At 35.0% G+C, this 11884-nt stretch overlaps 1 protein-coding gene and 1 long non-coding RNA gene across 6 annotated transcripts; one reads left to right on the top strand and one right to left on the bottom strand.

The window, feature by feature from the left end:
• Nucleotides 1-1659: 1659 nt before the first annotated feature.
• Nucleotides 1660-5154, bottom strand: LOC119500365 (cytochrome c oxidase copper chaperone). 3 transcript variants are annotated; one of them, XM_037790064.1, is made up of 4 exons: nt 5025-5154; nt 3658-3777; nt 3449-3556; nt 1660-1869 (listed from the first exon to the last, which is right to left on the bottom strand). In XM_037790064.1, exons 2-3 carry the CDS (start codon nt 3768-3770, stop codon nt 3472-3474), a joined length of 198 nt encoding a protein of 65 aa, XP_037645992.1. In that variant the 5' UTR covers nt 3771-3777; nt 5025-5154; the 3' UTR covers nt 1660-1869; nt 3449-3471. The 3 variants fall into 3 exon arrangements, with proteins under 3 accessions (XP_037645992.1, XP_037645994.1, XP_037645993.1); XM_037790066.1 differs by lacking the exon at nt 5025-5154 and adding an exon at nt 4023-4033; XM_037790065.1 differs by lacking the exon at nt 5025-5154 and adding an exon at nt 3904-3981.
• LOC119500367 lies at nt 5101-11875 on the top strand. Of its 3 annotated transcripts, XR_005209614.1 has the most exons (4): nt 5101-5228; nt 8554-8707; nt 10150-10246; nt 11180-11875. It is a non-coding gene; the product is annotated as an uncharacterized LOC119500367 (long non-coding RNA). The 3 variants fall into 3 exon arrangements; XR_005209612.1 differs by lacking the exons at nt 10150-10246; nt 11180-11875 and adding an exon at nt 9041-9095; XR_005209613.1 differs by lacking the exons at nt 10150-10246; nt 11180-11875 and adding an exon at nt 8986-9037.
• The last annotated feature ends 9 nt before the right edge of the window (nt 11876-11884 follow it).

Below are 11884 nucleotides of genomic sequence, written 5' to 3'. Positions count from 1 at the left end.
GATTTTCTTCTGTAACGTCTTGGTATTGTAAGCACTAATTAACTTTATTAATTTAATGATCTGGCTCATGAATGCTCCGATGAAGGTCTGACAGACCGAAAGCTTAAAGCATAAAGTGGAATACTGAAAAAGCTTAAACTAACTCAGATTGACTTTTTCATTTAGTCTTTACTTTGGGTTTTCCTTTAGGTTAAAATCACACGTGCTTTACAGTGAACGTCAGAAAATCTGAATATGTACGTTATGTGAATTTGTACCTTTATTTGGGGATTTTTGTAGAATCCTCTGAAGACGTATGCACCTCATTATGGATGAGATAATCTGAGGTGTCTTGCAAACCCATGCCGACTGGGCATATTTATATACATGACACAAGATAAAATTATAACTTAGCTGCTGTCGACGAGAGACAAACTGAAATTGTGTTTAAATTCTGTCTCACAATGGAAAGAGATTCATATTTCATAAGTTTTATCAGTAAATTTGCATCATTGCTGCCATCAGGTGTTCAACATTAGACATGTCTAGGTGATGCCTGAGTGCACACAGAACAATCAACCATTTCTTTCTTTAGAAGTTACATTAACTGTATAAAGTTAGTCGTGCACATTTCTGACTGAAACCTCAAAGTTTTTGAAGTACAAAGTTTCATGAAACCTTTTCAAAAACTGTTCAACATGTAATAGACTAAATAATGTCAACACTTTACTAGAAATGGATTTAACTTAGCAAGTTCACAATGTAAGCCTTACAAAGTTGACTCATCTGGCTGCATACCAGTTTGTATAATTAATAAACCCCATATAGTGAATATATATATATTTCAGTGTAATCAATACCTGTAGTACCGAAAATAAATTGTGCACAAGACGTCAAACTTTGAGTTTACGTTTAATAATTTTCAAATTATGTAGAAGAGAATGAAGCTGCTGCAGTGTTTGATGTATGTGCATCCTGAAAATATGGGTACAGATGTTTTATTCATACATATTCTAGCCAGTCTCATCATTCAATGTCCATTTTCTTTTATTGTGAAGCACTTTGTGCTGCATTTCTTGTATGAAGGTGCTATACAAATTAACTTTTTATTAAAATTATGGCTCATTTTTCAAGATTCAACAGACATTTAAATATTGTTGAACCAATGCTCCTACACTTAAGGCACATATTTAGCTTCTGGAGCAGCTACTGGTCTCCCAAAATGTTAGATTTAAAGCAGTGTTTGTACTGTCATTAAGTTGTTTCAAGTTTTATACTGCTTTAATGTGACATGTCTCCCCGTTAAAGACATATGAGGGAGTGGTTTGAGTGCTTGAGGCTTCAAGGTCACAATAAACTGGTGTGATTAAAGAGTTGGATTACACAGTCAACACAAACAGGATAAACCAGTTGCTGTTAAACTACTGTAGATTTGCTGCATCTGAACATTTCCAGCAGGTTTTATGAACGTGTCAATGTCCACTGTCAGGAACACTTCAGTTAACGGTGACACACCAAAGAGGAAGAATGCAGATATGCCAAGTATTGACTTCACAGGGGCAGGAGTTATTTTTAGGTTTAAGTGCATACCAGGGACGGCAACTGTAGCAGGCAGCAGAGTCAACCTTCAGTACAGAACCCCCAAGATTTAATCTACACTGAAATAATATGACAAGAGAGTCTTATTGCATAGGACTTTTATTCAACAAACAGCATTTTATATATTCACACATTTCTCAAATTCTGCAGACGTTAAAAAAACAGTTTCACAGAAAGACAGTCAACCCATCAGAGCCCAAGTGCATCGTCACATTTCCCTTCCAGTCAAGGTATAAATAAGAGCGGGGGGGAAAGAAGGAGGGGTCACCAGGGTCGTCTCACAGCAACACACTGCAGGAGGAAACAAAAAAAATGTTAGTATTAAAGCACAGAAGAGTCAGAGTTAGTTTGCAAAATTGCAACACCAGTTATAAAAATAAAGAGCCAAGAGAAGAGGTTGTATATTCAGTAGACATTTACATTTCCTACTGCCTGAAGATTTCTCCTTTTACAAGAGCGAGTGAACATTGAGGCGATGCCAGGCGGCTAATTGAGCTGCTGAAACGTGAACCGAGCTACACGGCTGCAGGCATGTTTCATGTGCATTCAAGTCAGCAGAGAAGCTCCTCCCCCACCACCTCCCTCGTTACATGATGTCCTAGTCCGATACTACAGTCCGTGCACAACAATGCATGAAATCAGCAATAGCCAAGAGACACAACTGACCCAGACGCTGTAAAATAACAACCTGGTGAATACAAATGGGCTTCATTACTGCAAATACCTAGCGTTAAATAGATGAAGTTGGGCATTAACGTGGATCACAAAGGGGGCGGATGCTCATTTAACACACCAGACTGACTTCATTCAAGTTGGCGTCAGGTTGTCAGAAAACATTTGGCAGCAGTGCGTCACCAGTACGGGCATGCAAACTGAGTGTTCAAGTTCTGTTCACAGTTTTCATTTTTGTAGGTAAGCAATGAAATAGAGGTCACACGTAAGGCAATCTTTTAATTTACCAACTGATGTCTATTTTGCATTGTCATGGGGCAAATTTCTTAAGCCAAGTTCACACTACACAACTTGTAATTGTGAGTCCTAAAGTCATTGTGGTTTCCACACTACATGTGTGACAGGAGGTCACACACACTACAAGATATTTCACCAGGAGGTCAACAAACTACGTTTTGTCACAAAAACACGCAAGAAATAGCTTGAAGTGATACCATGTGTGAAGCAACATTAACAATGTTGGCACGTGTTCACAAAATAACCTGTTTATTTGACCATTTATTCCTCCAGGTCAACCCGTGTCTTGTTCTCTCATTGGCTATAACGCGTGGCCAGAGTCCCTGCTAGATATTTAGCATGCTAGATATCTGGAATGAGTTTGCAAGGGACCAGCAAGCATCTTTGAGCACCTCCCACATGATGTGCAGGCAGACATTAATTTGTCAGGGAGCGAATATCAGGGCTAAAATCGTGTGGTGTGAAATAGGCATTAGGCCTGATTAGACTTCTACTGGCCAGTTTAACATAAACTGGAGGTCAGATTAATGTTTCGTAGGCTGAGTGTTGCCTCCAGGAATCTCATTAGTATCACAATATAAAAAATGGGAGGCAACTGAAGGTGAACTGTTCCTCACTGCTGCACATACTTCCACACCACTACTAGCCATGCTGCTGCTTCACCTTCACTCTGACCTTTGTGGCCTGAGCACAGAATCAGACTAAGGTCATTTTAAAAAGACATGTAATCCAGCTCCAACACAACATTTACAGCATTACTCAGATTTTACCTAATTAAAATGCCGGTGTGCTGGTGTTCTGGTCTCAGTAACAGCTGAGGGACACAAACGACCGAGCACTCGGAAATTATACTTGCTAAACAAGCCGATATGGACACTAAAGATAAAATGTAATTACTTACCACACAGACACAAAATGGAGTAGTTATATCTTGAATCCAAGCGCCCTCATGCAGTCTTTGTGTGCCTCGATCAGGCCTGTGCAGCTCTCCTCGCCCTTCTCAATGATGCTGGAGGAAAACAAACAAACATGGAGGAATCAATGAATATGTTTCACTTCTACAACAAGGAAAGAGTTTCAGACAAGTCGCTCTGCTGGAGAGGTTCTTACCAAGCATCCCTGACTTTCTTAGTCTCTGGACAAGCGCAGCACGGCTTCAGTGGCTTCTGCTCGGTGACCTGAGTCGCAGCAGATTCGACGCCGGCGGCAGAAACGGTAGACATCTTCTGACTGAAATAAAAAGATGCTTTAATTGACTAACAGATTTAGGATGTAGAGTAGCAGCTGTCATATTAGATAATGGCATTTTCATGCACAATTCTTGTTTTGCATCTCATTTTCCAGAATAAGACATGCCTTTTACAGATGTTTGCGGTTATCTCAGCTAATCAGACCACTTCTCAGGTAAGGTAGGAGGTACAAACCGCTAACACCTGTTCTTTACCTACAATGAAAAGTCAAAATGTCTGAAAAACCTTTATGGAGAATTTTATCCTGACAAATTTAGAGCAAAAAAATCTGGTGAAACAAGCCTAATGTAGGAAAATTAAAACAATACCAGTCAAACCTACTAGTTGTACCTGCAGAGGAGGAGGAATTAGCTACAATTATGATCACCTGTATGAATGTTTAGAGTACATTTCTTATGGTCATGTTTGTATTTAATTAGAAGCCTCATTTTCTGTCTCCTAACTAGTCAATTAAATTATTCATTTAGCAAAAATGCCACTGGTTCCTGCTTCTCAAACATGTGAGAAGTTGTTACTTTATTTGTTTTAAATCATTTTAGGGCTGCAAATATTATTTACTTGACTTATTTTTCACTTTATGATAGTGAAAAATGCTTTAAATTACAAGGAAATCCTCACAATTGAGGAGCTGGGACAAAGGAATGTTTAATATTTTTACTTTAATTAAACGTAATATGTCATTTATTAAAATAGTTTAATCATTTCAAACCTAAATCATTGGAAATTGGAAGTTTAAAGAGATAAAAACAAAGAAATTTGCAGATTTCACCTTGGGTTTAAATGTGATTGGAACAAGCAACAAGTTGATTACTTGTAAAAGTAGTATATTAGTGGTGGATAATGATATAAACAGGTTGCAGCTTGCATCACAGATCCACTGAAGGGGGCTGGGCTGATGTAATGTTAGCTCAGTTGACAGCATGGCATCACTGTGCTGCACATACTGAGTATATTATATATATATAAATTATAATGTGAAGATATGTCTATGTATTAAAAGTAGAGGAACACCATGTGCTTGTCTGTGTTGTCTTTTACCAGCGTTAGCTAACAGTTATGACACATTGCATAACACACACAGCCTGCAGCTAGCTCACAGTTAGCTAACAGTGGCTAAATAAAGGTTAGTTTCTGGTGTTATGAAGGATCAAAGATGAGATTAAAGTAACAGAAGACGAAGTGAACAAGATAAACTACCTGCTGACTGATCTACGGTGTGTAACTCACCTGTATGGAGGCTGGAGGCTCGATGTAGAGGAGGATTCACCTTCAGAGAGGAAGAAGAGACACGGAGAGAGGAGGAGCACATGTCCGGCTTTTATGCAAACTCACGTGATCAGGAGAGGCCGCGGAGGATTCTGGGAAATGTAGTGTTGTTGTTACAATGGCGGGAAGAGACAGAAAGAAGCAATAAGAGACCTAACAACGACTGTAGGTGGTTATTTATTTATTTATTTATTTATTTATTGAAAGTATATTGTGATATTTCTCAGGACAATAGTGTTTTTCTGTTGATCATAAATCTTTATTTTTGACCTTGAAAAGTAACAAAAAACCTCAAGGTCAACTTGATCAAACCAAACTAGATTAACTAAACACTTTAAACTAGATTAACTAAACGCTTTAAACTAGATTAACTAAACACTTTAAACTAGATTAACTAAACACTTTAAACTAGATTAACTAAACGCTTTAAACTAGATTAACTAAACGCTTTAAACTAGATTAACTAAACGCTTTAAACTAGATTAACTAAACGCTTTAAACTAGATTAACTAAACACTTTAAACTAGATTAACTAAACACTTTAAACTAGATTAACTAAACACTTTAAACTAGATTAACTAAACGCTTTAAACTAGATTAACTAAACGCTTTAAACTAGATTAACTAAACGCTTTAAACTAGATTAACTAAACGCTTTAAACTAGATTAACTAAACGCTTTAAACTAGATTAACTAAACGCTTTAAACTAGATTAACTAAACGCTTTAAACTAGATTAACTAAACGCTTTAAACTAGGTTAACTAAACGCTTTAAACTAGATTAACTAAACGCTTTAAACTAGATTAACTAAACGCTTTAAACTAGATTAACTAAACGCTTTAAACTAGATTAACTAAACGCTTTAAACTAGATTAACTAAACGCTTTAAACTAGATTAACTAAACGCTTTAAACTAGATTAACTAAACGCTTTAAACTAGATTAACTAAACGCTTTAAACTAGATTAACTAAACGCTTTAAACTAGATTAACTAAACGCTTTAAACTAGATTAACTAAACGCTTTAAACTAGATTAACTAAACGCTTTAAACTAGATTAACTAAACGCTTTAAACTAGATTAACTAAACGCTTTAAACTAGATTAACTAAACGCTTTAAACTAGATTAACTAAACGCTTTAAACTAGATTAACTAAACGCTTTAAACTAGATTAACTAAACGCTTTAAACTAGATTAACTAAACGCTTTAAACTAGATTAACTAAACGCTTTAAACTAGATTAACTAAACGTTTTAAACTAGATTAACTAAACACTTTAAACTAGATTAACTAAACGCTTTAAACTAGGTTAACTAAACGCTTTAAACTAGATTAACTAAACGTTTTAAACTAGATTAACTAAACACTTTAAACTAGATTAACTAAACACTTTAAACTAGATTAACTAAACGCTTTAAACTAGATTAACTAAACGTTTTAAACTAGATTAACTAAACACTTTAAACTAGATTAACTAAACGCTTTAAACTAGGTTAACTAAACGCTTTAAACTAGATTAACTAAACGCTTTAAACTAGATTAACTAAACGCTTTAAACTAGATTAACTAAACGCTTTAAACTAGATTAACTAAACGCTTTAAACTAGATTAACTAAACGCTTTAAACTAGATTAACTAAACGCTTTAAACTAGATTAACTAAACACTTTAAACTAGATTAACTAAACGCTTTAAACTAGATTAACTAAACGCTTTAAACTAGGTTAACTAAAAGATTTAAACTAGGTTAGTTAAAGGCTTTAAACTAGATTAACTAAACGCTTTAAACTAGATTAACTAAACGCTTTAAACTAGATTAACTAAACGCTTTAAACTAGATTAACTAAACGCTTTAAACTAGATTAACTAAACGCTTTAAACTAGATTAACTAAACGCTTTAAACTAGATTAACTAAACGCTTTAAACTAGATTAACTAAACACTTTAAACTAGATTAACTAAACGCTTTAAACTAGATTAACTAAACGTTTTAAACTAGATTAACTAAACACTTTAAACTAGATTAACTAAACACTTTAAACTAGATTAACTAAACACTTTAAACTAGATTAACTAAAAGCTTTAAACTAGATTAACTAAACGCTTTAAACTAGATTAACTAAACACTTTAAACTAGATTAACTAAACACTTTAAACTAGATTAACTAAACGCTTTAAACTAGATTAACTAAACGCTTTAAACTAGATTAACTAAACGCTTTAAACTAGATTAACTAAACGCTTTAAACTAGATTAACTAAACGCTTTAAACTAGATTAACTAAACGCTTTAAACTAGATTAACTAAACGCTTTAAACTAGATTAACTAAACGCTTTAAACTAGATTAACTAAACACTTTAAACTAGATTAACTAAACGCTTTAAACTAGATTAACTAAACACTTTAAACTAGATTAACTAAACGCTTTAAACTAGATTAACTAAACACTTTAAACTAGATTAACTAAACGCTTTAAACTAGATTAACTAAACACTTTAAACTAGATTAACTAAACGTTTTAAACTAGATTAACTAAACGCTTTAAACTAGGTTAACTAAACACTTTAAACTAGATTAACTAAACGTTTTAAACTAGATTAACTAAACACTTTAAACTAGATTAACTAAACACTTTAAACTAGATTAACTAAACACTTTAAACTAGATTAACTAAACGCTTTAAACTAGATTAACTAAACGTTTTAAACTAGATTAACTAAACACTTTAAACTAGATTAACTAAACACTTTAAACTAGGTTAACTAAACGCTTTAAACTAGATTAACTAAACGCTTTAAACTAGATTAACTAAACGCTTTAAACTAGGTTAACTAAAAGATTTAAACTAGGTTAGTTAAAGGCTTTAAACTAGATTAACTAAACGTTTTAAACTAGATTAACTAAACACTTTAAACTAGATTAACTAAACGTTTTAAACTAGATTAACTAAAAGATTTAAACTAGGTTAGCTAAACGCTAAAAGCTAATAAGCCACCTAACATAGTATTCTTTATTTATTCTGTCAAACTCTCTTTTTCTTTTCCATATTTATTTTTTTATTTATTAAATGTAGCAAAAATAATATTAAAAATAAATCTAGCTATTGATTAGTTGATAAAATCTGGCTTTTTAATTTGCTTCTTTATTTATTTATCTTTGTCTTTAACAATGTACAAATGATGCATATCCCTGTTCTTATTAAACATTAAAAACTATTTTTAAAAAGACAATTTTCTTATAAGCAAACGTCAGATAATCTACATTTCCAAATTGGTTTAACATTACTTAAATTGGTGAACATGGGATTCATCAAACTAAATTAGGCCAGCAAAAACCTTATGTAAGAAGAAGTGACTGTAAGTGTTACTTAATATAATTTAGAATGTACATAACAGTAACAAGCTATTGTATTATTATTATTATTATTATTATTATTATTATTATTATTATTATTATACACAATACCAAAATTGCCACATTCTATTGCAGCATATGTGGTTGAAGATTGAAGACAACAGCTTCATCATCATCATCTTCATCCTCACCGCAAATAAAGTATGAACTTTTATTGCACAGTGATGTCCTCATCATTGTCTTCATGAGGTCCCTCCTGAAAGAGGAAAGCACTGCTACGACTCTGGAGGTGGGTCGTACACTGTTTTATTATTTAGCTGCTCAGTGTCGTTGTTTTCAGTTTAACTTCCATCTCAGTCAGTGGAGAAGTTCTATAAATATGTCAGTGTTTCATAATCCACTAGTGTAACAAGAAAAGCACAAAAATGTTGACATTTCTAGCTTCACTTTATTATGCTTTGAAATGTTTTTCAAGCACAGTATTATTGTTCACTTGTATAACTTTTCCACTGGGTATTACACAAGTCAAGAAGCAAGGAGAATAAGATCACTGTGTGCTACTTCCAGGTCTGAAAAGTGAAGCCAATGCTGAAGTGTCTGAAACCTGCATTCTTTCTAACAGCCAGCAGGGGGCGACTCCTCTGGTTGCAAAAAGAAGTCTGATTGTATGGAAGTCTATGAGAAAATGAGCCTATTTCTCACTTGATTTATTACCTCAGTAAACATTGTAAACATGAGTTTATGGTCTTAACACTAGTTTCAAGTCTTCTTCAATACAACATGATGTCCATTTAGTAAATTATGGTCCCATTTAGAGTCAAATAGACCATAAAGCAGGGGATGCTTTAGGGCGGGGCTACTTTGTGATTGGCAGGTCGCTACCACGGCGTTGTCCGGTCTGGGAGTTGTCCGTGTTTTTGACCTTACAATTTTAATTCTTTTCACAGTGTCTTTTCAGTTCATCAAAGTTAATTATAACATTTTAGTCGCCTAAAAATGTCTAATTCAGCGTACCGTTGTACTTAGCTCCACCCTCTGGCGTCACTTCTGGTTGCAAAAAAACAAGATTGCGACGGCCAAAAATGCCGAACTTGATGGGTGACCTTACGGAGACTACATCCACTTCTTATATACAGTGTTGTGTTCCTGTAAAATATCAAAATATGCACATGTACAAGCTATACTTTGTATTAATAATTAAAAACTAAAGAACAGTATGAGTATAAATTAACACCAGCCACCGGAATGATTGATGTTTTTCTACGCTATCAGCTACTTCGGCAGATATTATATTCTGAGCTTTGAAATATAGCTGCTGGTGGGAAGAACATACACTTCAGTGGCTGGGGAGTTTTGTAATATAAAAAATGTTCATTTTCTGCCCTACAACACAGATGATATGTGTTTTCACATGTCCACTGGGTCTACAGTGCGTCAGCGTGGCAAAGCAGTGCGTAAGCAGCAGCACTAAGTCACTTATTCTAGTTTGAGGGCCAGCTGTGTGCTAGATAAATGAACACGTAAGCATATTATTCATTTGCTCCGTACTGTGTGATAGATATGCACCCCCATTTGAAACACACTTCCCTGCAGTCTTTGCTGTGCTATTCACAGGATTAGAATCCATACAGCGTGGCACGGATGCAAACAATGTAGATTATACAAGTGGCATTGAAATACCCTTTCATTCACTCTCAATTTTGTCTGAAGTCTGTCTTTGTTTTGGTCTAGAAATCTGCACCCTGAGGGAGGAGAGGTGTAAAATCCTGATTTTCTTTCATCTCCTTTTCCTGTGTGCACAAATCAGCGTCGGGGAAGGAATTTAAGTGTAAGCACTCTTTGTCTTTCTTTGATCGGTAGTTCCTATACAACGAATGTACAGTATGTTCTGCCATGTACCACTTATTCCATTAACCTCTGTTGGAACAGAGAACTTGTCACATACCAACACACAAAACATAGGAAGGCAGTGCTCCAGAAAAACATAACCAAACTTTTACTGGATCACATTGTAGCTTCGTCCCACAACAGATTGTGATTACCAATGTTTTTTTAAACAAACAAGGCTAAAGACTATTGCGATTAATCACATGATTGTCCATAGTTAATCGTGATTAATTTCAAATGACTCTCACGTTTTTTATCTGTTCAAAATGTACCTTAAAAGGGAGATTTGTCAAGTATTTAATACTCTTATCAACATGGGAGTGGATAAACTAACTGACCGAGACAGCAGTAGACCCGCGACTCCTGTGTTCTGACGGCGAAGTAAAGCAGTGAAAATATTCTAAATATAGCGTACATTTAAACTGATATTGATTTTCTTTTTAGGAGGATAAAATATGTTTTTTCTGCTGCTCCTGTCCTCTTCAAAGCCACCAGACTACATTCACAAAAGCAGTAATTTTACCTCGCAGAACACAAGAGTATAAATACAACCGTTTCAGTTATTTCCAAACTTCCAAGCACAACAAACTCAGCTGTGCTAGCGTTCACATTATTCATAACCTTATTGATTATTACTGCTTTTTGCTAACGGCTGAGTGGATGTTTCTATTTGAAAACCCCGGAAAAGAACGCCCCTTTTAAGAAAACTACAATAGGTATGATGACATCCAACAAACAGCTTTATCCTGTGGGGCTGAAACCTATTTCAGAACACACATTATCAATTAGTTAAACTCTGAACTAAAAGACCCTGCTGTTGGAATTGATCTGTATTTATATGATATATAAGTGAGAACAAGTTGTCTTCTTCTAGTGTTTCCATTACCTCTCCACTGCAAGCAATCTAACATGGGAAAAAAAGCAATAATCTCATAAAATGTCCCTCACATTAATAGACACGTCTCATGCACTAAGCTGCCACTAATTCACCTTACCCACTGCCATGACCCCTCAGTTAATCCCACCGTGCTGCTGCATCCTGTAATATCATTTTTATATCTTTTTTTTTTTTCAAACATTCATGCAATCCTACCAAACCTTCCAAGAAAATATAAAAAAAAGATCCAGTTGAATGAAATCCCAATCTTCCACTTTTTAATCCTTGAAATTAAATATTTCAGCATCTGTTTTGTTTATGTAAAATGTGCACATAAACATTACAGGAGCTGGCTCAGAGCTGCGAGCATATGTAGAGCATCAGGTAACACAGTACAGTGTTTAATTACATCCCTGGCTGGTGGAGACGGCCCGAACTGAACTTGTCCCCTTGCACACGCTGCCAGATGTCGAGTTCACGTGACAGTAACTGCGATCCCCTCCTCACACACACACACACACACACACACACACACATGCCATTGTCTTCAGTATTAATGTGAGCTGGACCTTACCCTCTTGACATGGCTTGATTCATGTGGGGATGAGACACAGATACTGAATAGTTGATGAGCTGGGAGAAAAAGAAAAGAAGTGGAGGGGTGGGGTGGAGGTTAGAAATAGAGAGAGGCAGTCGGAGACG

The sequence above is a fragment of the Sebastes umbrosus genome, chromosome 13, assembly GCF_015220745.1.
Source record: "Sebastes umbrosus isolate fSebUmb1 chromosome 13, fSebUmb1.pri, whole genome shotgun sequence".
NCBI classification, from domain to species: domain Eukaryota; kingdom Metazoa; phylum Chordata; class Actinopteri; order Perciformes; family Sebastidae; genus Sebastes; species Sebastes umbrosus.
Note: the sequence above shows the minus strand (reverse complement) of the source record. Positions and strands in the feature narration are given on the sequence as shown.

Excerpts from the sequence above, each read along its gene's own strand:
- LOC119500365 (XM_037790064.1), bottom strand. The coding sequence starts at position 3,770 with ATGTCTACCGTTTCTGCCGCCGGCGTCGAATCTGCTGCGACTCAGGTC. Across the intron at positions 3,557-3,657 it reads AAGAAAGTCAGGGATGCTTG|CATCATTGAGAAGGGCGAGG; the intron begins GTAAGAACCTCT and ends GTTTTCCTCCAG.